The 24,005-nt window shown below is 45.5% G+C and overlaps 5 protein-coding genes across 5 annotated transcripts; 2 read left to right on the forward strand and 3 right to left on the reverse strand.

Moving 5' to 3' along the window:
- The first annotated feature begins 7 nt into the window (after nucleotides 1-7).
- BDB00DRAFT_6776 (P-loop containing nucleoside triphosphate hydrolase protein) lies at nucleotides 8-6,389 on the forward strand. Its single transcript, XM_053118163.1, has 28 exons — nucleotides 8-136; nucleotides 234-265; nucleotides 356-393; nucleotides 461-689; nucleotides 806-1,635; nucleotides 1,708-1,782; nucleotides 1,885-2,032; nucleotides 2,136-2,192; nucleotides 2,302-2,429; nucleotides 2,516-2,577; nucleotides 2,768-2,868; nucleotides 2,944-3,055; nucleotides 3,163-3,382; nucleotides 3,476-3,558; nucleotides 3,647-3,668; nucleotides 3,778-3,889; nucleotides 3,957-3,983; nucleotides 4,066-4,109; nucleotides 4,190-4,254; nucleotides 4,346-4,462; nucleotides 4,564-4,721; nucleotides 4,820-4,903; nucleotides 5,136-5,270; nucleotides 5,361-5,484; nucleotides 5,569-5,639; nucleotides 5,719-5,742; nucleotides 5,833-6,013; nucleotides 6,110-6,389. Exons 1-28 carry the CDS (start codon nucleotides 61-63, stop codon nucleotides 6,187-6,189), a joined length of 3,435 nt encoding a protein of 1,144 aa, XP_052985818.1. The 5' UTR covers nucleotides 8-60; the 3' UTR covers nucleotides 6,190-6,389.
- Nucleotides 6,343-8,585, reverse strand: BDB00DRAFT_885946 (uncharacterized protein; the record flags this gene model as incomplete). Its single annotated transcript, XM_053128427.1, has 3 exons — nucleotides 6,343-7,869; nucleotides 7,966-8,055; nucleotides 8,478-8,585. 3 exons carry the CDS (start codon nucleotides 8,583-8,585, stop codon nucleotides 6,343-6,345), a joined length of 1,725 nt encoding a protein of 574 aa, XP_052985819.1.
- Nucleotides 8,586-10,691: 2,106 nt separating this feature from the next.
- BDB00DRAFT_794463 (uncharacterized protein) lies at nucleotides 10,692-11,802 on the forward strand. The gene has a single exon (XM_053121308.1). The coding sequence runs from the start codon at nucleotides 10,718-10,720 to the stop codon at nucleotides 11,738-11,740; it is 1,023 nt and encodes a 340-aa protein (XP_052985820.1). The 5' UTR covers nucleotides 10,692-10,717; the 3' UTR covers nucleotides 11,741-11,802.
- Nucleotides 11,803-11,822: 20 nt separating this feature from the next.
- On the reverse strand, nucleotides 11,823-13,406 carry BDB00DRAFT_866426 (P-loop containing nucleoside triphosphate hydrolase protein; the record flags this gene model as incomplete). Its single annotated transcript, XM_053126227.1, has 6 exons — nucleotides 11,823-12,029; nucleotides 12,110-12,259; nucleotides 12,325-12,453; nucleotides 12,526-12,641; nucleotides 12,715-12,817; nucleotides 12,897-13,406. The coding sequence occupies 6 exons, from the start codon at nucleotides 13,404-13,406 to the stop codon at nucleotides 11,823-11,825; spliced, it is 1,215 nt and encodes a 404-aa protein (XP_052985821.1).
- Nucleotides 13,407-13,754: 348 nt separating this feature from the next.
- BDB00DRAFT_783048 (uncharacterized protein) lies at nucleotides 13,755-23,567 on the reverse strand (the record flags this gene model as incomplete). Its single annotated transcript, XM_053120355.1, has 3 exons — nucleotides 13,755-14,083; nucleotides 14,153-22,838; nucleotides 22,938-23,567. 3 exons carry the CDS (start codon nucleotides 23,565-23,567, stop codon nucleotides 13,755-13,757), a joined length of 9,645 nt encoding a protein of 3,214 aa, XP_052985822.1.
- Nucleotides 23,568-24,005: the final 438 nt, after the last annotated feature.

Here is a 24,005-nt window from a genome sequence, read left to right on the forward strand (position 1 = left end):
GCGTCAAATGCGCGCGGTCGCGTTTTTAGAAAAATATATACGCTTTTACATAAACCCGCCATGGACGAACATGTTGCTCATTTCGAGGTTTTATTTACTGCACAAAAGCTCAAAAAATTCAAGACATGGCAAGATGGTATGTTCCATTCTTACTCGGGATCTTCAACGTTTTCTTGTATACTCTTTGTTCTCTGACAGTGGGAACTCTTCCTTTGTTCTTTATATAAACCTAGGTACAATGAAGTACTACAGCTTTAACAAAAAGGTAACTAAACATAGCAATAACATTAACAGAAAAAGAGAGAGAAGAAAGCATAGAACATTCTGAATATTAATATATGACACTTACATTAAGCTCGTGTTAACGGACGAAAAGGGGTACAATATCGACAGGTATGTGTAAAGAAGCTACGACGCATATACAAAGTATCCACTGATAGCAACTTGCTACCTCCTTAAGAAAATTCTCCAAAACGGGCTCCCCTAGCGTAGGCGATGAAGTCGAGTTCGATGGACATATCGTTACGGTCGAGTCATTTACGAGCCAAGAGCCTTATGTTGCTCAGAATGTCGTTGCTGCGGCGGCTGCGGCTCGTGCCGCTGCTGGATCAGCAATACCAGCAGCTCCTACAGTTCACATTCCGATGACGCCACCGCTAGTAGCGCAACAACATAGTCTTAATCAACAGGTACATCAACACACACACACACACACAAAGAGAAAGAGAGTATGCAGGTACATGACGTTGTGTTACCAGAGATGTAATGATGCTAAAGGCTAGTGTACACAAATTTGGGGAAATAGGCTTCAAATGATCCACCACTAAACAATAATTACCGGTCCGCTCGGAAACGTCTCCGTACACTTGCCGGCTCAAACTTTAATGTTTCAACACGGTCAAGAGGCACTGTTGCGCCATTACACGAAATCGATTTACCACCTACATCAGCACGTAGTGCTGCAGTAGTGCCTCCGCAACAACAACAACAACAGACTGTTCCGGTTTCTGTTGTCAACAATGGCGTTGAAAATCGTTTGGTAGAGGAGGAGCAATTGACATTGAAGATACAGCAAGCTGCACTACTCAGTCGAAGCAATCAAATCAACAGCACCGTAATAACACATGCACTTCGTCAACCACCTCGTGAAAGCCGACCGTCAGCAATGGATGTACAACAAGAGGGTATATCTATGTCTCCCTCTCGACCGGCAGATGATGAAAGGACTAATCGCGCACCATCAATCAAACGTATGGGTAAGCGTCCAATGCAGTCCTTACCAATTGAAATGCAGGAGGAAAACGAATCTATGGAAGTAGATAATACTATCAGTGAATCCACAACTTCATTACATACAGTCGTCAGCCACCATCAATCCAGTAACAGTAGTGCAAACATTCCTGCTTCAACAACACCAATAAACACCATCCAAAATCAACAACAACCACCTTTGCAGCGCCGAGTTCGTATGGGTCTATCCAAGCGCACGAATAATGCTTTGCATAGCGATTATTTACATACCACTGATGATACCACTACATCCACAACAGCAACAACTATATCAGCTTCCTCCTCGGCGTACTTCTCATCCAGACAAACTGGGGATACAAATGGAAATAACAATCAAACTACCAGGTAAATCTTAAATACTGGTCTACGTTTTATACAACTTCAACGGTTTGGCTTACTGATAGCACCTATATCTAGCTTGTTTGTTAAAGCATCTGCCATTGAAGACCCTGGCGAAAGCTCCACCACGAATAATACCAATGCGTCTTCTTCGTACGTATCTGCATTTCATTTCATTATGTTTCGTTCCTACTGATATTGATAGTGATGTTTTCTAACGACTATTATCAATACGGATTTCTGTCATTTATGTAGGCATGCTCCCAAGCCGTTCAAAGTTCCACTTGTCGATGGAGCGACTGTGCCACCAGTTGTGCTCCAATTCCCCTCGAGTGAAAAAGCGCTAGCTCTCGGCAAATCTCGAAACATACCTAAACGTACAAAGACAGTGCCATCTAGCTTTGTAAGTTTTTCTTATCAACTCTTTGGTTCTCGTTCTCTTTTGTTTATCCCATTTCATGTGCAAAGATCAACTCGCTCATATTCGTTTGTGAATTGGAATGTAGCGCAACTCTACTCAATATCGAGAGGTTTTCCAAAAAATTATACACGAGCATTTGCAGGTAATAAGGTTATTAATTTCAAAAGTGGGGTATGGAGCGCACAACACTGGTTTTAGTAAGCAACTATACATAAACTTTACTACCTTTTATTAATAACTTACCGATATAGATTCTGCTGCTCAACTATAGCATGGTTTACTATATGTTTTACAAATCTTTGAGACTAAAGCAAAACGACTCCGAGCGCAACTTTCGTTCCAAAGGCATTGGATTTTATGCTTCGTGTGAGCTGCAAAGGTGAGTAGTGCTGTCAAGAATTTTTTTATTGAAAATGTATCATCCATGCACTTAAAAACAACAATTAGGGGAGATGGTCGGATGAGCATGCAAGATCGTTATCGCCTTCAGTTACGAAATCGAGAGCATCATTCAAAATATAGCAAAGGTATGTTTATAATTGGTTTTTCTGAAAATGGCCCAATATATCATCTGCAAAAGATTAGCTACTTAGCATGATCGACGTGTATATCTATATTCTGTTACAATAAACAAACGAATCATTTATCCAACACTCTTTTTGCATCCCTTCTCCCCTATCTCTGTCCTCCACCGTATTTGGTATATTTATTTATTAGATGATATTTGGGTAATCTCCAAGAACCCAACATTTGATCCACATACGACGTTTCTTTCTCGAAGCACTTATTACGGACCATTTTCGGATGGATACTTGGAGGTAATGGGATCATAATTAAAAGGCAGCATGATAGAGTTTGTTATAATTTATTGACTAGTATGTGTATATGTACAGGTAGAATGTCTAACAGCGCGGGATGCTCGAGTGGCTACCTCTCTACAGGATGGAAGATCAACTGTCTATGCACTCCGAACCATTTCAGCCAGTACTGAGTTCTTGATGCTTGGTAAATAAATTCGTCGTAGATGCAGTGGCAGCTATTCATATATGCATATTGGAAACTTAAAAAAACGTCTTTTTTAACTTCTTACGGTATAATTATGTTCAAACTAGATTCTTTGCAGGAGAAGCTGGATAAACTGCCACTATTGCCTTTCATACTCTGTGATGACAAGAAAAGAAACAGAAAAAAGAAGGATCAAGAGAAGAGTTTGCTGACGACGCCAGTGAAGAGCCCCGATTATATCATGCTCACATCAGAGGACAATATTAGTATTGAGCATAAGTTGCAAGAAACGATCGAGAGGTATCATTTGAACGAAGATCAGCAGAGGTAAAGTGTTGTCCTGCTCGTTGGCCCTGCCTGAGGAATTTATAGCTAGCAAGATTATGTTGCGCCCTCGCTAAAAATTTGTGATGATTATAGTGTACTGCGCCAGGTTGCAAAATCCGTCATAGTTGCGCCCAACTGGAACGATGAACCTGATTCTCCTATCACGCTAGTACATGGTAAGTAATGGAAAACGTCTTTACTTTGCATCCAAGCTTACACATTAGCTAATTAACCCTTTTTCTCAATTCATAAAATGCATAACAGGCGTTTTCGGCTCTGGTAAAAGGTCAGTAACTCTCGTGAGAATTCTATTTGTTTGTATAATATATATCATATATCATTTGGGCCAGCGGCTAACGTTATCGTTACTTTGTTTATATATTTGTTTGTACCAGCTATTTGGCTGCTGTGCTTATAATCTTTCTACGGGATGTCATCGATACAGTCAATGCTATGCGAGAACCAGATGATTTGATCTATTTCAGAATATTGATCTATTCCATGACGGTAAGGTTATTGATTTCTGACTATCGTACTAAAGATAATTACTCTACTAAACGTTATTGACATACAGAACGTGGCTGTTGATCGAATCCTCATCGTACGTATTCATAAAAATCGCGTGGATGATGATGAAACTATATACTCACTTGACATACCTTTAATTTTTTATCTTTGCCCAGTCTTTGGAAAAACTCGGATACGATTCATTTATCCGGATTGGAAGGTATTATAAAAAAGGCACAGAACATCGGACCCAGTCTATTCGAATCTCTACGCTGTTACTGATTCTATTATTTAAACTAGTCTAAAAAAAATTGCAAAAAGTATTCTTCCGTATACCATCCGTGCAAAGATGTCCAGCAACGAAGGTAAAAATTCGACAATATTTCGGGTTTTCTTATACATTCAGATCACCAAGTTATGTATCTTGTACGCGTACAATAGAATTAAAGGAACTAGAACAAATGCTTGAGGATCCACAAAACTCTGAAGAAGACATTGAGTTGATCGCCTCCACTATCCAAAAGTTCCGCAAATCCGGGAACACGATGCAATTACAAAGCATGGATGTTGTTGGTAAATTATCTATGACTATCGTTTGGGGTACTTGTAGTTGAATAACTCTTCCAAGCAGTCAAAAATATACATTTTTTTCCATCTCACTCTTTTTACGATAGGAACAACGTGCATGGCCTCGACATTTGATATCTTTGGCAACACATGTTTTTCGCTGGCTTTGGTCGATGAAGCGTCGCAGTTAACTGAGCCTTTATCCATGCTTCCTCTTGTTCGGTTTACGTGCAGTAGACTGATTATGATCGGAGATCCACTACAGGTAACGGGAGCATCCTTTATCTTGTTAATATTTTAGTTATAATAAAAGAGGGATCCAAGAAATTTTAATCTCACAGGCGATGAAATATAATAACGTAGTTACCACCCACTGTGACGACAAGTGCTGAAGAAGAAAAAATTGGCCAAGGATTGGACAAGACACTCTTTGATCGTTTAACAGAGGTAATTTATAATCATTTGTTGTGCACTTTTAGTCATGTACAACGCCGAGGAGAATACTATCACTAGGTTCTTACAGCTAGAACATTTACTGAAACTTTGACCTATGGCAATTTGATTTTTCTAATAGTTGGGTCACCAGTCAATAATGCTGCGCACACAATACAGAGTAAATCAAAATCGTAGCATCATTATAGAATAGGGATCTGACATTTTCCTTTGATATTACTTTTAGTGTCATCCTCGTATATCTTGCATTAGCAATCAGCTGTTTTACAGTCGGCAACTGCAGGATGGTGTTAGCGAAGAGGATCGAAAACCATTGATAGAGGGGCTACCAAACCTAATGTTTGTCGACGTTGGAGGACAGGTATCTATACAAAAAAATCTGGCATCATTAAAATATGAGAGTGGGATAACATAAAGTCTAGAACTTATTCTTAACTAATTGCGATATTAGGAGCAAAGAAATGCGCGAAACAACTCATTCTGGAACGAGACAGAGGCATCAATAGCTACCCATATCATCGAAGGTCTTTTGGATCTTGATGTGTCTCCAAGTGATATTGGTATTATTTCATTATGTAAGCCACGCGTGTGTGTGAGTTTTGTGGTTACGGAATAAGAAAAATCTGAAAGTTTACTAACAACTATTTGTCGATGCACAGATAAAGAACAAGCAGACAAGCTAATGGGATTTGTTGGCAATAACCGACCGGACAAGAAGCAAACAGTACAGGTAATACTCAGAAGGAAAGGAGTGATATATAACAATATAAATATGTAAAAAAAATATTCTAAAAAATGTACATGTATAGATATCCACCGTGGATGCGTTTCAGGTATAGGAATGAAGAAATCGATCACGGAAAAAAGAAAGACACAGCGAGGGTGCAGCAGAGCGGTATTTAATAACTATGGTACTTTGTTAGGGAGGTGAAAAAGAAGTGATTATCCTATCGACGGTGCGAACCACCAACAGTACTTTCATCGACAATTACCCTCGCGTTAATGTCGCCCTGACTCGAGCAAGACGTCATTTGATTATCTTGGGAAAACAGAACCTTCTCTTGGGAAACAATCTTTGGGCAAATATCGTTATGCAATGTCAAGGTATATTAAGTAATCAACATGAAGCTATATTACACATATACATTTTTTGCTAAAATTATTGGGGTTTTTATTTATTTATTTATTTTTACATATTAGACAATAGCGTAACAGGCCATGATTGTGCACGCTTACTGAAACGCCTACAGCACGCAAAGGACTCCTCCAACAACCTGTAATTGTGTATATAAAAAAGAGCGCTGCATTCTCCTCTAATGATACATAAAAAAATTAGTAAAAAAGGGCTATAGCAATTAAAAAAAAAGTTACAAAAATCATAATAACCACAGTACATACATGCGTTTATTTTATTGGTATCACGCACTATTGTACTATGTCTCTTCATCAAATTCATACTTCTCATCCATCGTACTATATGGTCCACGCAATTCACAGAAAGCTTTGATATTATCCCTACTGTTCCGACTTTGGCGTTGTTGATGATGCATAGGTGGCCGGGCTGGTGTTTGTAGATGAGGTCCGTTCCCTTTGGTAAGCTTGCGCATGGCAACAAAGTCGCTAACATTCGCACCTGCAGAGAAACCACCACGTCCACGAGCAATACTGATGCTTGGACCAGCCAGCTTCCAATCGTTACCCGAAGACGCTAAAGGCTGCATAGAGCTTGAAACGATGCTGCTTCGTTCTTGTTGTTGCTGTTGATGTGGAATATTTTGAACATTAGAAGCGGTCGTGGGCCTGCTGCTCCTCTTTTTCAAATAGCAGCCGGTTGCCGTCAAGAACTGCTCAAAAGACGAAGCTGTTTGTATAAATGGTTCTGGACTCTTATAAGCGACAGTTGCTCGCTGGTTGTTGTTGATATCATGTCGTGGATGGAAAGCAGTAGTGCGATATTCTAGAGATGTCGATAGTGGTGATGCTCGTGGGTTGCCGTTTTGGTGCTGTGTCTGCATTGATGTCGAGGCTTGCCCACAGCGTGAAATCAGCTTTCCCTTTCCTGCAGGAGCAGGTGAAATAGGAATACTAGGCGATTGGAAGGTATTGGCGATCATAGTTGTAGTTGTTGTACTTTGATCAGCAGATGGGGGATAGTGAGAGGGAGTATTTCTTGGCACGAAAAATAACGTATCACTAGTACGAAGAGATGTTGCTGTTGAGGGTATATTTAGTGGCGAAGCCAGTTTTCGAGGAGCAAAGAGCTTTCCTTGTGTTGTTGTCATTGTTTTTGCCGAGTAATCGCTACATGCTGAGGGGCTGATTGGCAACAAACGCGCTCCATCCGGCGAGCTTCTGTATGCTGCACCATCAGAATCAGCAGCGACGACGGGTTCCTCTTTTTGATTTTCTTCTGAAAATATATTATATTTCATTTCCTCGATATCATCATGCTCGTGCTGCTTATTGTCGGTGACATCTGTCAAGTCGTCCAATCGTCGTCGCTTTCCGGCATATTCATTAACTCTTCGTATGCCTGCAAGTGCGTCGATATACATTGAAGCTTTCCTTTCTACATCCTTCTTTGCTGCTTCTGCTTTAGTCGCTTTTGGAATGTTATCGTGCCACTGAACATCATGGTCGGATATGAACAAACCGTTGTTGTTTGCTCCATCACTGTTTGGTGCATGGTCAAATTCGTCGTCGCTGGTTATGCTACTGCTGATAGGCATTTCGCAACCATCTTTATTTTGTTCGTCGTATTCAAGGAGTGCACCGAGGTCATACCCAAGTTGCTGCGTGTAAGATGTCGATGGTGAAGAGATTAATGGCGAATCAACATTTTCATGGTCATCATGTTGTTTTCTGCTTGTCGCTGTCGTTCCTGAGAAGCTTGGCTCCTGTGATAGCCATCGTTGTAGAGGCTCTTTTTCAAAGAATTTGGCTTCCAAGTCAGCCCAAACCTGTTATATTTCTTACTCTCATTAGCGGCTATGGCTAGAGGGATCTTTGTGTAATGATCAAGAAGTTGTATGCAATGGAAAGTATATATTGGTTACCGGTCCATTTTCGCCAGGAATTTCAATATCTGCGCTGGGCGATTCGTCATACGGTTTCAGATCCAATTGAGCAAGCTGATCGAAAACAACCTGAACAACACTGACGCGTTGTGCATCGTCACTGTGTATACCATGCGTTAAATTGGTAAGTAAAAGAGGTACAGCGATAATGACTGGCAGCAGCAGCAGCAGTAAAATCATGCAATATTGATTCATTGCAACACCCAAAAACGCACAGACATAGATGATACTTGCATAAAATCAGCTGTTTGCTTCATCGACACGTCATCGATTCGAGGCACCTTCATTATGGGTAGCATTCGTGCTCTGTTTTGAAGCGTCCATTTCGGTAATACACGTGTATTCAGAGGAATAACTGGGGGTTCCAACATGTATAAGGATCGAGCAAATTCAATGTCTTGATCATTGTTGCAATTCTCTCGAGGCCAAGATATATCCATATTGAATTGTCTTTCCATATCAACAAGGCGGTCGTATGCTGATTTGCTGACCTGCCAGCCGCCCTTTTGCTTAATCCACTCGTCTAATAAAACAGCGTGGTTATCGTCGTTGTAGATTTCTGTCGTCCATGCGGGTGGTGTTTTGTCGCTGTTAGCCATATTTGATCCGTGTTGATTTTGATCGTTGATGATTTCTCGGCATGCGTCTCGGAATAATCGCTCGCGAAACGAAGCGACGTCATCTATGATAGCAGCGTTGATGTTACATGCAAGAAAGACAAATTGAAAACAGTGGGTAAATGCGTTAGTTTGGTTTTAAAACAAAATGTTCTGGTTATAGCTCTAGTAGAAAAAGCAGCATCGTACCAAAATGGGAAGCTTCTTTTGCGGGTTGTGATATTGATGGACAGTGGTCATCATGCCGTATTCTTTCCATTGATCGTTTGAACACTTCTTGATCATTCATAAGATCATACAAGTAGCTCTGCATATCGCTTTGCCAATCTTCAATAGGTTGGCTTGGCAGGTTCATTTTTTGTGTTTTTGCGGATTTTGTTAAAAAAGAATGAATGAAAGAGAGAGAGAGAGAGAAAGAAAGTGATAAACTTGAAGCCCATTCATTGGTCGCCAGAATAGTAGTCCACTTTTGAAAACGAATTGCTTTTTCTCACCATAAAAGAAGTTACAATATACTGCTGTACAGTAGATGATGCCTTCTATACATAGTAGCTCTTTATCATTTATATGAAAACTTAATAAGGTTGCCTCCCTGTGCCGACACATATATCGCCCATTTAGATTGATCTTTTTATGAGAGGCACCAGGCCAATATAAGCTGAGCTGTTTAGCGTACTCTTCTTGTTGCTTATTCTGGCGTCATACTTGTTATGACGTCGGAAAAACAATCTTTTCAATGCTTTCCTACATAAACATCACTACTCGAAAAATAATAATTAAATTAGGCTGACGGGTCACAACAGTCGTTGTCGCATAATGTCCGTAGATAGAGAAAAGACCACGGCCAAATAGAGCGATATAACTGCACAGCCAGTACTCTAGCAGTCATCTTCAGACGTAGCGGTGCGTATTATTTCTGAAACAAGAAAACCACGTTGCTCTGAGAAGGTACTTCTATGCATGGTAAGCCTCATGTAGGTAAACTGCTGGGCTCAGCGGAGATATTTTTATAAAGTACAGTTGAAGAAGAGAGAAGGGCTTCTTTGCGATCCCTTAAGACGGAGATGAGAGCCAAAGCACTGTACGATTGTACAGCCGATGACGTTGGCGAACTCTCATTCAAAGAAGGCGATACTCTAGTGGATGTAACGGAATCGAAAGAGGATGGCTGGTATGAAGGCCGTGTCCAAGGAACGTCCGTCCGGGGATTATTCCCATTCAACTACGCAGAGTTCATTCCCGAGCAACAACAACAGCAGCCACAACCACGGCAACAACCATTAACACCATCCAAAGCCATTCCACTCAGCAGTACCTCGGACTCCTCCAGGACGTTATTTAGCTCCAGCGTTTCGCCACCCAACTCCACCCTCTCTTCGACATGGTCAGTCATCTCCACAAAGGAATCGTCCACATCGTCACAAGATACTAGTATCGAGGCCGACGCTCCCACCTTGCGCACAGACAAAGTTCTGGATGCCTTTGAAAGAGCCATGATGCAGCAGCCTACTTTGGTCAAAAACACAGGCACAGTAGGGAAATTGGCAAGTGAAGCGCAAAAGCCATCAGTTGCCCCAAAACCGACCCAGTTGATAAAGAAAAAACCATCGCTAGGCAGCAAAAAGAACACTTCGCTGGCAATGGAACGTCTTCCAACTCAACCTCCTGTCATTCCACTAACCCATGCTGCCTTGCCTTTGGCGGCTTCACGTGTACGATCACTATCCACTTCCGCAACTGCAGCTGGGGCAGACAATGCAGCACCTGTCAAGTTACCGTCATTGTACAGCAAACAGAATAATGCGGCAGACAAGATCGATAACAAAACAATTGATAGCAGTGTTTCCCGTAAAGCAATGCCGATCATCCGACCAAAGCCCTATACTATCAAGTCGAGTGCACCTCATGATAACCGACCAATGTTGAAAAAGGAGCAGCCCGAGCGCGTAATCTTTGACAATCCTGCTGCAAACGAGAACGAAGAGGATGTAGAGGACGTGGATGGATACCAGCTAGTCAGACCGTCGCAAATTCGACAACGACAAGGATCTATGACCACACCAAAAGCAATGCCAACGCTTGCACGAGTCAATTACAGGCAGCAACTACCATCCATGACGTCTGGAACTTCAAAGCAATCCATTTTCAACAACAACAACAACAACAACAACAATGCAGCAAATAAGAATCAGCCAACGTCATTGCCATCCACCTTAAAATCGTCATCATCATCGCCATCGGATAACAAATTCGAGGGGATATCAGCAGCAAACAATCCGGCACCTCGCCTGCCTTCAAGACCGGTTTCGAAGGCTGGCCGACGCTCGCGATCGTCCAAAACAACAGCGTGGACATCTCCGGACCCAGTAACGACAACAAGCGCAAAACTGTCGCCCGACACCAAACCGAAGCCAACACAGCTTGCTACCATAGTAAATAGCTCGCCATCGCAACGGTCTAAAGGTCGCAGTGTCTCTAATCCGCCGCCAATTCAACCCAAGCCTTTCATATCAAAATTTAATAACAGTAAACCAGATGTTCCCAACCAGAGTAAACCGGACGGGATCCAAAAGCCCCCACCCGCCCCTGCCACAGCCTCAAAAACCACCCCTGCTGTCCCTCTACGACAAGTCGCTGCACGACGCGAACAGTGGCAGCGATTACCCGACAACAACAAAACCAGCGATAACGATAATGATGATAATGAAAGTACGAATGTTAAGCCCTCCGAAATCTTGATGCGAACGCGATCCAAATCCAATGGCTGGACGCAACCAACCCAGAAGAACGCCCCGCCTGTTCTGCCAGCTCGAAATATTGCACCCAAAGTCGAAGCAGCAGTGGGAATAGCAGCAGCGAAAAAGACGCCCCCACCTCCACCACCCTCTCGACCAGTGCAGAGTGGTCCAAAGGTTCCAGCCCGATACGAAGAGTTATTCAGCGCCATCCACGATGAAGGGTATGTTGACGGGCCAACAGCCAAGGTCATCTGGAAACGGAGCAAAGTGACGGACGAAGCACTAGCAAAAATATGGCAACAGTGCGATCCTCAGGGTAGCGGTCTGCTGGACAAGAACGCGTTTATCCAAGGCATGCGTGAAATAGATGCATTATTAGGTCAACAACCATCAAAGTAGTAATGTTAGGCAAAACGAAAGGAAAAAGAAGCAGCAACGTTGCATGTAATATATTTGTAAAATGTCTAGAAAAAAAAAGATACTATCGCTTCTTTGTCTTTACTTGAATGAACAGTTTGACAGGTCGATTGAATGCTTTTGAGATCTGAGCTCGAGCATCGGAAACCACGCGGTTGATGACTGCCCCATTTGCTCCAACTACAATTCGTTGCTGACTCTCGCGTTCCACATACACGTTCTGATCGATACGTAAGACGCCGTCCTCCGTCTCAGTCCATCCAACATTTTCCTTCAATAATAGTACCAGAACCATCGTTAATAAATCGGAATAACTGTCGTCTTTCAATTATTAGTCGTCTTAGTAATTACCTGCTTCAGCATGTATGGTATGTATTGATGTAGCCGTTTAAAAAACTCGACGCGTATAAGTTCCTCTGCTCTCTTTAAAGCAGGCATATCCGATTTCTGTTCTGGTGGGTATATCCATGGTTTCGGTTTCGACGCATCAAGTAGCTCTTTCTAATCAATCAAACCATACTTTAGTGCCATGAAATAAAATACGGTACTCTCTAAAATACAATTACCTTCAATATATCCAGTCCCTCTCCATCCAATGCTGATACGTATAATGTTTTGGAAATTACAGGACAGCCAGATTCGTACTTTGTGGACACTTCAGCCAGTTCGTTTTCGTCATAATCAATCAAATCCATCTAAAAATAGAATACTGTTGTTAGCGACCATCCAGTATAATCGCTTAGAGACCGTACTCCAGCCGCCCATACCTTGTTAAATATTAAAGTCGTTGGAATGTTTAAATCACGTAGTCGATCAAGGATAAGCATATCAGCCTTCTTCTCATGACTTGACAAAGCCCAATGGCCATCCACAAGTAAAATCACTGTGTATAATTGTTATATTAGCCCAGCGTCTCGGTGCCTGACTTAAAATCCCCAAAGTTCTAGGATGCTTACCATGATCAGCCTCATCCAAAGATCTCCACGAGGTCGTTACCAATGTTCTATTCATTTTGGCATGTCGATTGTCGGGAACGACACCAGGCGTATCCAAAAACACCTATAGCATCAATAGGCCCTTAAGAAGCATGTCCTTTCTAAGCAGAAACATCTTTCTCCATACGAGACTCCCAACTTACCACTTGGTGGTTTGCTTCTGTCAGAACAGCTAAAACACGATCGCGGGTTGTATGCGCCTTTCCGGAAACCACAGATACATCCTCACCAACAATTGCATTGACAAGTGTTGATTTACCAGCGTTAGCAGCACCGAGGACAGCAACGCGAAGTAAATGAGGATTCTCTGGTTGCTTTATTGTACGAGACACTTTAACCATTCGTTCTGCCAAACCAGCTGGCTGTCGTGGGGTCAACTGTTCAAGTACACGCGGTCGTCCGAGGCCGACATGGTGCTGCTGCTTCATGCCTTCTTTAGACATATCTTCTACGATTTTCCGTCGTTCAGCTGTTCTTTTTGCGAGACCTGCTGTCATCCATCCTGATGGTGACGGCGACAGTTTGGTTGGTTGCTCTTCGTCTTTGAACTTTAGCTCTGTTTTCCGTTTGCCCACGGGTCGTGGTATTTTGCTGTTGGCTTTTGGTCGAATGAGATCGAGAGGAACCCCGGCCCTTCGCTTTGCTCGAGACATAATAGCATACGATCGTACATGACGGATCGCTTTGAAAGACTTGTTAGTAGAGGTATCTAATAGAGAATTATAGCACAGATATGTATAGTACCTAGTCCTTGCACACTCATTCGTGATAAACATGAGCAGTGCATGGTGACAACAAAAAAAACTGCAATAATGTGTCCGAAAAAAGAAAAAAAAACTTTGACTTAAGGTGGTTTGCTGAGGTTCATTTGGTGCTGGAGTGAATTATAATGAAATTGAATTGGATAAATACTAATAAATATATATTTTTTCTGTGATAAAAAAACATGCATACAATGTAAAAGAGGATTAGGGTATATTTGAAGAAGAAAGGTTATGGGTCTACGTAAATCGGTGTTTATTGTTGGAGGCTAGCGTTCTTGCTTTGTCGTTTGCCTTGGACATTTTGACGGCCACTTGGTTTCCCTCGTCATCGACACGGATATATTTATCGCCATCGACATATCCACGGCTTGTGCTGGTTGGCGGTATAGGTGATTTGCCACCTGCTCTGCTTGTGGATAGACTTGGTGATCGACCGCCTCCTCGTAAAGTAACACGACCCGATGGTGAATCGCTGCGCATTGAGGATGCCTCGCTGTCCACAGAGTCGTTGGTTCGGTCGCTTGGATGTGAGCGCGCTGCTGCGTTGCTTTCACTATGTCCATGATCTACAATGCAGTATATAAGTTTCACTTGTTTTTGCATGATACACACATATGAATACCGATAAAACTTACTCTTTAAGAATGTCGACAGTTCAAGCCATCCACCACCGACCCGCACCATGACGGTTTTGCTAGGCAAGATTCGACAGTAAACAAGTCGAGGCTGCTCCTCACCAAACCAATACTTGCCAACTTCGCCATGCACCATCTTGACTTTCATACGATAAGGACTTTCATTGACAATCTTTCCAAGGTGTACATCGAGCTCGTTCTTGGGGTCGGCAACATAGGGTCGGTTACGGGACGCTGAGCTTGTAGGTGTGCGCGAGCGTGGCGATCGATTAATGTTCTCCACAGCCAAGTTAGATGACCGGAAGCTGGCACGACGTGTGCCTGCTCGTTGCTTTGTAGGTGATGGAGTGGCGCGCTGTCGCTGCGTCCGTTTGTTGTCTTGGCTCTTGTTGGTAGGTGACGTTGATTTTGCCATAGCGAGCTTTGTGTAGAATTCGTGGTCGAGTTGGTTGATACACGTTTGCAATTCTTTCTCGCGGGCTGCTGCCTCGGATTGTACTTTAGCCCATTTTTCCAGTATCTTGTCGAGCTTATCCACAACACGCTCGTTGTCGACAAACTGCTTGCGTGCTTCTGACTTGGCGGTTTCCACCAGCTCTGCTATCTTGGGCTCTTGCTCCTTATATCCTGACACCAATCTTCGACGTAGGCGTTGCAAATCCGACTTATTGAATTTGCTTTGGACAACTTGGGCATGTCTGGGTGCGCAGCTGTCAATAAGTCGTGACAGCTCCGAAATCTGCTCGTCCATCTTGTCAATGATACCGACAAAAAGTGTGATGTTGCCTTCCATCTCAGCTTCTTTCTGTCGTTCTTGGACCAGCTTATGCAAATCGTCCACGGCAACAGTTAGTTCTTGGCGTTGTCGTTTGAATTTCCCGTCCTTGTCAGAAACGCTTGCTAGCAAAGTGTCGAGGTCGCGCAGTTTCTTGACAAGCGCATTCTCCAAGTCGTCCTGAATCTCCTTGAGCTCCTGCTGCTCGATCGATATACTCTTTCCGGAAAGCTGGAGTGTATTAACGCGGTGTCTGAGGTCGCTGACATATCGCATCGCTTCAGAAAGCTTGCCGCTTGCGTGCTGTCGCTGCTGTGTCTCTTGTAACTTGACTTTGGTCTCTTCTGCCGAGCCCTTGATTCGTAGCCATTCACGCTTGATGGCATCTTGCCGCCGATCCACTGAGCGGTTGATACTGGCGATGCGTGTACCACCGACGCGATCCCGCAATAAGCTTCCTTTGACCTTGCTCCCCACAGCGTAGAAATCCTGGACACAGTCTTCCATAGCCTTGAATCGACGTTCAAACTCGTTGAGATCGGGCAAGAGGGATCCTTTAGTGCGAGCAATCCGAGCACTGCGAGAGAATCGAGCCACAGTAGCCTTGAAGTCGTTGAGAGATGCCATGTTATCAGATTCGCTCTCTGCATGTCTGTATACGGATTTGAGCACAGCAACATACTCGTCTTCGATTGTCATCTTCTGTTCTAGATCCACAAGTGCCTTTCCAAGAGGTCGCTTCATTCGCTCTACCTCAGAACGCAAAAAGCTATAGGTATCGACCATGATATCTGACTGCTCGGACAGAACGCCACTCTCAAGATTGGCCTTGCAACGACCGTGTATCTGGCGAATATTCGCCAAGGCAGCCGCATATGTTTGGATAACGCCCTGGATTGCTGTAGGTTTCTTTTCGGCGATGGTAGGATTGGAATTTGCTTGCTGCTTGAGAAAAGCGGTTTGTTCTTCGCACGTCGAGCACTGGCGCTTGAGCTCCTCCGTAAACGTGCTCAGAAGATGGGCTTTTTCAAGGTCGAACTTGCGCGTTGACAAGGAAGATTTTAGCGACGACACCTTTGCACCTGCTAACTCGCACTCTTCCACAAAGGCCGCACTATTGGCTGGATCGTCTCTGCCTTCTGATCGCGCACAAGCCTGCAGCTCGTCCAAATCACGGGTGGCGGCATGCAAGCGCTTGTCCAACGAGGCAAGAAGACTGGCTTCGCTATCACTGCTGCTAGTGCGACTCTTGATACTGCTGCTCGTTGTATTGCTGCTGTAGTTCCTGGCACTGTGCTTCTCTTCCAAGTCTCGACCTACCGTCGATAAACTTCGCTGTAACTTATCAAGCATATCATACCGTTCTACCCATCGATCTGTTCTTGTCACAAGCGCTGCAAGCGTAGATTGCTCTGCCTGGACTGCACGCCACTCTTCCTGCACTTGGCTGTGTAGATCATCAAGCTCATCGCCCAAACCTTCTTGCGTTTTGATAAAATCGTAGTAGCCACACAGGTCCTCGTAGGCATCTTTGCACTCGTCCATTTGATTTTGTGCATTTTTGTGTGATGCGAGAACGGCTTGTCGCTGTGCCACTCGATCTTTGGCAGTCAAGACTTGGACATTTTGACAGGCATCCTTGTACATGGTTTGAACGGTTGCCATCATGTTTCGCGCGACGCTAGCATTATCACTGTAGGTGTTCCGAAGACGGTTGATGTTGACCGTATCGTAAAGACCCGTCAGCAAGGCACGAATTACGAGGATCATGTCGCCAGCTGTATCGAGCTGTGACTTGGCCGCCTCCATAGGAACCTTGACCAGATCGTCACCCTCAGTGAATGTGGGTGTTTCGGATTGCAGCTTGCGGTACTCGTTAGCATCCAAAGAATCCACGCGCTTCTGCCACTGGAGAATCTGTTCATCAGTGAGCGTAGCTGGATCAATCTCGTCGATGTTGGCTTGCAGGGAAGTGAGCGAGCCAACTAGTTTCTCTGCAAGGTGATGCTTTTCCGTCGGCTCCAAGACATCCGTCAGCATGATTGCAACATGATGTGTCTCATCACGGAGCTGGTGCCACTTGTCGCTAACCCGTTTCTGGACTGCAGCAATCGAATCGAACTCCTCTGCGAGCGCCCGTTCCTCTTCTTCGGTAGCCTTGGTGTCATCAAAGGCATTGACGCATTGCTCGAATCGGTTCTCAAGAGATGTAAAAATATTGTCCTTGACTTTGGTCATGGCGCGCTCGGTACCGCGTACGGCACTGATGGCCTGCTGTAGCTCCTCCATAGTGAGCACACGCTCGCAACCGATGTTGAGTAGCTTGTTGTTCTGTTGCAACGCAGAATCGTGACTTTCAATCCATCGCTCGCATGCTTCTGCATGGCGATTATACAAGTGCAGCTGAACCTGGAAACGTGAAATGGTCTCTTTTGACTCGAGTTGGAACTCCATGCTCGCCACCAGCTCCTCCAAGCGGCTTGTGCGAGTCGCAATGGTGTCACGAATGACTTCATTGACAGCTTCGTCTTGAATTCGGGTTTCGACCTTGATTCTGTCATCTTTGAAGGAACGGACGGGATAGCGTATTTGGCGGACCAAGTTGTCCTGGACGTCAGCAACGCTGGCCTTGAATTGGTCGAGACGATCGCCGTTAACCTCCTTAAGGAACTCTTCCCTGATCAGCTCTGCAGTTTGTTCTAGTTGGTCCGTGCGCAAAATAAATGCAGAAACCAAACAATGCTGTGTGACCACCTCGGTGGCAAACGTGAACTGGCTAGACATTTGTGCCTCGGCCTTTTCGAGCGCTTGCATCCGACTGAAAGTCGATTCTGGAAGAGGTCCTTTCTGTTCATCCTGCAGCACCTTGAATTGAGCATGGAGCGGTGCTACTTGCTGATTGTGAAACGCTTTATACTTGGACACAAGATGTGCATACTGATTGCGGAGGCGCTGCTCGTCGTCTTCGCGGATCTGCATGTCTGGCGTCCATCGCGCGTCACCTCGTACAAACGTCTCCAAATCATGCTCATGTTTGGCTAGCTGGTCCATTGCGTTATCCATGGCTTGTTGCCAATCGATGCGCCGCTTGACAGATGCCAGTTCGTCTTGTCGTGCAGTCAAGTTCTCGCCGAGCCGTTGCTGGATATGCTTAAGCGAATCCATGCGCGCGTCAATGTCAGCAGGGATAACTGTCGTCGAGCGGTTGCACTTTGTCAACGCCTTGCCCAAATCACGATACGTTACTTCAACACCCTGGAGATCGCTCTTGACAAATTGGCCTTGGCTCTTTTCCAAAGCGGCCAGCTCTTCACGCCATTGACAGACACGATCGCCTAAATTGCTTGCATCAGAATTGGCGGTATCGCGCTGTTTCATCACTTCGCGAAGCTGCTCGTTCATGTCCTTGAGCCGCATGGATGCTGCATTGTATTGTGATTCCCACTCGAGACGCTTCAACGCCGCATCAAACGCGGATGTCTGGTCAGATAGGACGGATTGAAGCTCTTCCATATCCTGCAAGACCTCATCGAGCCGCTGTTCGATGGCTGCAACATCTACACCGAGCTGCCCTTCTTGATCCTGGTACTGTGATGATAGTTGGGCAATATTGTCACAAAGGCCGCGGACGTTGGTGTTTTCAAACTGTTTGATGTCGGACGTGAGCTGGATGTGCTTTTCCCTCCTTTCGACAAAGTCACTTTCGGCGACGTCGGCCAGGGCATCCAAGTGCTGCTGCTTGAGCCGATGCATGTGCTCGGCGATCCACTGGTGCAGCTCAGAAATCTCTGCATCGTACAAATTCACCAACTGCTTTAATTTTCCAGTGCTCTGATGCACACCGTAGAGATGATCGATTTCTTGTTCGACTTGCTTCAAATCGCTCATCTTGCCTTGTACCAGCGCATCTATCTGCGCATTTATCCGGACATGGTAATCCTGCGGATTGATAACCTCAAAGTCCCACTGCAGTCGTTCGCCGAAGCCCTGGGGATCCACGGATTCACCAACGGAAGTTTCATATACAGATCGTGCAAGGCGCTTGAAGCTGTGCACCTTTCCATCTTCGAGCTCTTGCTTTCGTCTCTCAAGCTCGTCTCGTACATGTTGCCCCTGATCCCGAGCTTTGTCGGCTTGCGCCAACCAATGGCTAATTGATGGTCGTTGGTCAGCTGCACTGGCGGCATAGGTAAGCAGATTGTTCAGTTCTTGTTGCTTTGCATGAAGCTCGTCTTGCTTCGTATTGATGGCGCTAGTCATTTCTTCGCTCGCTTCTGAAACCAGTTCGGCTTGCAAGTCGTTGACATAATTGACCTGGCTCGCAATATCGGCGACTCGGTCTCGCAAGGTGTGTACGTTAGATTGGACATCTCCCTCCTTTGTATCGGATCCCATGGAAGCGGCTGCTTCTTCTCGACCAGGATCAAATTTCGCCTTCTTGACAGTGAAGGTCCATATATCTCGTGCAGCAGCAATGATCGTTTCTTCAACCTTGTTCCATGCTGTCATCCAGTCGACGTGCTTGCGACAAAGTTTCAGCTCACGCTCGCGCTGTTCGAGCAGGATCTGCAGCTGAGTATGACTCTGCTCTAAACCTTCGATCGCGTTGATCAGCATGCTTCGATCAATCGCTACAGCGTTGGTCGCATCAATTTCGTCCTCCACAACACGCATGCGCTCGAGCAATTTCGGATAGTCGCTCTCTTCGATCTGATGAACACGTGCAGTAGTGCCTTTGCGCTCATTTTCAAGCCGCTCTAGCTCTCCAATATCCGACTCCTCGTCCATGGCTTCCACAAGTGCAAATGGATGCGACTTTTTCATATTGCGTATCCGTTCGTCGAACCATGCCGTCATGCGAGCCGTCTCGTCGTACACGAGCTTAGCACGCTCTTGCAAGGACATATTTTGACGATGGCCAACAAGAAGCTCCTCTAAGCTCTCAACGATTTCAATAAGCTCCAAGCCGTAGTCGTCGATTGTTTTACAGATCCTTGCGTTTGCTTCATCATTTTGAACGGCATCCACCTCGGGAGCCTCCTGAGGGTACGGGATCTTTGTTGCAGCAACTTCAGACATCCAGTATGCTGAACTTTCCTTGAACATTTGCACGCGATCTCCCGGTAGATTTTCTTGTGAATCCATTTCCCGACGCAACTTTTCGCCTTGGCCTTTGAGATGGTCAAACTGAGCAACAACATCGACTGTGACGAGATGCTGTTCCACGACCTTTCGACAAAACGCGGAGCGCTTCATCAAATCAGCAAAGCTCTGCTCGAATGCCGTCTGGCGCTTTTCCAGATGATCGGGCAGTGTGCTGTTGTCATGCAAATCCTCCATTTCTTGGAACGCGTCCAACACTTGAGCGTATTGTCGTTGATCGAACTCGGCAATGCGTTTCTCCAGTCCGACCAGCGTCTGAATGACCTTGTCCGCCTTCTTCTTGCTGTTTGCATCTTCGTCATCATCGTCATTGTCATTCGAAGGTGTCCATCGGGCAATACCACCCAAGAACACAGATACCTCCTTGTTCGTCACGGCAATCCAGTCGTCCGCCTTGCTGAAAAGCTCGTGCCATTTGACGTGTAGCATCAGCATATTGACCATCGCTGAGCGCTTGCTTAACGCGACAGTCAGCTTGCTCAGCATGTTGAGTGTCTCCAAAGTGATTTCAATGGTCGACGCGTCTGCCGGACTCAGCTTTTGGTCACGCCCGACAGCTGTCAGTTTTTTGACGTGGGTGCGTAAACGTGTCATGTCATCTAACTCAAATCGTTCCACTTCACGCTTAAGCTGGTCATGCTCCCTGTGTAACCGTGCGGCGTTATTGTCGAGCCAAACAAAGTCTGTGCTCAGCGGATCAAATGCTTTGCGTTCTTGGAGCGTGGCGATGCGTATTTCGATCCAGTTGCGTATCCGACCGGCTTCAATGAACCATACACGTACTTGATCAACCCAATCGCTTACTTTGCGATAGCGCTGCTGGACCTGCTCGAATCGATCGACAAACCCGGCCTGGTCCTCGCCTTCTTCTTCAAACAAGTCATAGTACTCTTCGCGAGTGCCGTTCATTTTGCTGCGTACCATGCTGACACGGTTCTCGAGATCCAGGATAGAGTCGTCGGTCATGGCTTTTTGCTTCTCGTCCATTGTTTTCTGGATATTCATAAGCTCTTGGTCCAAGCCCGCTAGAACCTTTCCAAATGCCATCCCGCGCTTGAATAAGCTGAAGCGTCGCTTGGTCTTGCGCATGTTGGTTTCCAGCATCTGGTATCTTTGCTCCACTACAGCATGACGTTGTGATACTGCTTGCCGTACTGCCGGGGAAAGTTCTCGAAGGTACGCACGATATTCTTTCCAGCTTGCGGTATCGAACGACTGTATCCGTGAGGATGCATTAAAAACAGCTTTGTTGTACGCATCGAGTGTTGTGGCAGATTCAGCAGATCCATCCAGCGGATGCAGCAGTCGTCCTTGATCATTTTTGGGCGGTACGCTGGCCAGCATGTCCATGAGCTTGCTTATTTCAAATTCGACAGCAACAGCCTGCTGCTCATACTCGGCAACACGTTCTTCGGTTTCGATGAGATCATTTTCGAGTCGCAGCAAATCTGATTTTGTGCTCTGCAATAGGTCGACAAGCTCTTTCCACTCTTTCACTAGCACGTCGTAGAGTCGGTCGACTTGGCCTCGTTGTAGATCAGTGAGTCGGATCATTAGTGACTCTTCAGCGTTCTCGGGTGGCGACATGAGTGAATCGCGTGCTTCTTTTGCGGTATCCAAGTACTCTGCTTCGGATTCGATTTGTTCTTCAATGATCTCGAGCGCATCGACGTACTCGGTGACTGATGACGAGCTAGTGAACTCTTCTGGTATTTCATCAATAGTGCGTGTGTTGGTGCGAATGAAAGAAATGACCGTTTCGTGGATGGTAATGAGCTGGTCAAGCACGGGATGCACGCCTCGCGGTAAATGACCAGTAAGTTGCTGCATCAGACGGTTATTCAGGTCAGCTTTGATTCTGGCCTTGTCTTCTTCGCCGAGTGTTGACTCGCGCTGATGTGCTGGTTTCCGTTTATGCCGCCGTGCTGATGGCATAGGCACTGGTACTGGTGCTTCGAGTGGTGTTTTTGTGGCGACTTCAATTGGTTTGATGTGGAATTCGTGCTGCTTTTTATCTTGCTGTTGTGACAGTGTTTCTGTTGAGAGCTCTTCAGGCTCATCATCCATTGATGGTGGTGTGTCGCATATCACTGATCCGATCTCGTCGTCGTCGTGATCTTCTTCGTCTTCGGGTACGTCGCCTACAGCCATTGCAATGGCAGCGCGCCGCTTTGTACGCTTGTCCCGTTTTGCAGCTGGTGGATCGTCTTTCTGTGTTTTTGACATGGCCTTGTAGTACTCACTGACATACATCATGACGCTTGGTTCATGTGGATATTCAACGTCAATGAGGTCATCTGGATCCAAATAGGAGGGTATATTGAGTTTTGTGTCTGCAGTGTCAAATGCAAGCTCAAGGAACTCGCGCCATGCTTGCTTTTCAGATATATCGGCATTGTTGATACGGGTAGTCAGTAGATCAGGCATCAGCACTGGATCATGGCGATGGAGGAGCAGGCAAAATGCTAGGCCGGTGCGCCAAGATCGCGAGAAGTCTTGGATGGTGGGTATAATGTTGGCAGCAATGTAATCTTCCAGCTGTATCCGCACCCAATATAGCAGTGCAACTTTTGCTTCGCTTGTCGTATGGCTGCCTTTTTCAGTCATGTTGTGGTGATGTGATTTGCGGCCGCTTGGCCGTGGAGTAGCAGGTGCTGTTAGCTCGGTTGTGCTGTCCGTTTCGGTCGATGCAACCGACATTGCGTCTTTGTTGTTGCTGTTGTGTAGGTGTTCTCTTTCCGAGAGAAGCTATCATTTTAATTGAAATGCGTTATGCATAAACATTCAATTTCAACATTCTGAGCTCGCAAAACTGGGGGAGAAGAGGGAAAGAGAGAGAGAACTTACTGAAAGCGATGTCATGAAATCTTCACCATGGTCGCCAAGTACTGCTTGGATCTGATATTTGAGCATGATGAAAAAGACCAACGCCAGGGTCTTCTTTACGTCGCCGTTCACAATAGCCTCATTGCCGATATCAGGCATGGCATCCGCACCAAGCTGTGTTTCCAGAAATTTAAATGCCTGTGCTACGTTTGCGAGCTGATGGATGCGCATGTTCATACGTTCTGGTTTGGGCGCAGCTTGCCCAGAAACGACAGACAAAAGCTTCAACAGTCGTTTGCCGTCTTTGAGGTCTGTTTCGATGCGGTCGATACGGTCGCCCACTGCTGCAAGCTGTGAATTCACCCAGCGGGTGAGCGTGCGTTTTTCGACGTCCTGGTAGTCAGCGCCGAGATTGCGTACGAAATCGTCATCGCTAATTGTGTTTTGTCGTGCGCGTTGTTTGACGGTTGTTCGGATGGTCGGTGCCGCCGGATCCCGAAAGGACATTGTCCCTGTCCGCTGTTTCAGGGCAGAGGTGGTGCCTCCTGCTGCTGCTGCTGCTGCTGCTGCTGTTACCATGGCTGCGTTTATTGACGGAGGTGGAGTCGAGGGTGATGGGGATGTTCTGGCTGACGATGAACTGCTGGTCATGATGGCGGATGGAGGTGTGCTGGTCGAAACAGCATATGAAGACAGGAGGAGGGGGAGTGGTAGGTTTTGTCGTAGCAATAAAAAGATAGAGCCAGGCTTTGCGACGTTTCTATGGAAGGTAATAAGAGAAAAGGAAAATGTATCTTGACTCTCTCAAGTATCTCTTGTGGCCTGTCTCTTCTACTTTGTGTGTACCTTTGGGGGGGGGAGGGTATAATATGCTACGAAATTCAGTAGAGCGGAAAGCAGCGACAGAAAAGAGAAGAGGGCGGGTGGCTATGGTGGGTTGCTGCATTTCGCCCAAAGGGCAGGGAGTGTGAGCGAGTGTGCTACACCAATGATTCCCTAAAGCGGTAGATCATTGGTCCTATCATATCCTCCTTGCTTCTAATCTCCCAGCACATGAGGGAGAGGAGATGTTCTGCCTCAACACCCCCA

Source organism: Zychaea mexicana (genome assembly GCF_025766255.1).
Source record: "Zychaea mexicana strain RSA 1403 chromosome Unknown BDB00scaffold_1, whole genome shotgun sequence".
Classification (NCBI taxonomy): domain Eukaryota; kingdom Fungi; phylum Mucoromycota; class Mucoromycetes; order Mucorales; family Lichtheimiaceae; genus Zychaea; species Zychaea mexicana.

Excerpts from the sequence above, each read along its gene's own strand:
- BDB00DRAFT_794463 (XM_053121308.1), top strand. The coding sequence starts at position 10,718 with ATGACGTCTGGAACTTCAAAGCAATCCATTTTCAACAACAACAACAAC.
- BDB00DRAFT_6776 (XM_053118163.1), top strand. The coding sequence starts at position 61 with ATGGACGAACATGTTGCTCATTTCGAGGTTTTATTTACTGCACAAAAG. Across the intron at positions 690-805 it reads AACATAGTCTTAATCAACAG|GCTTCAAATGATCCACCACT; the intron begins GTACATCAACAC and ends TTGGGGAAATAG. Across the intron at positions 3,890-3,956 it reads TATTGATCTATTCCATGACG|AACGTGGCTGTTGATCGAAT; the intron begins GTAAGGTTATTG and ends ATTGACATACAG.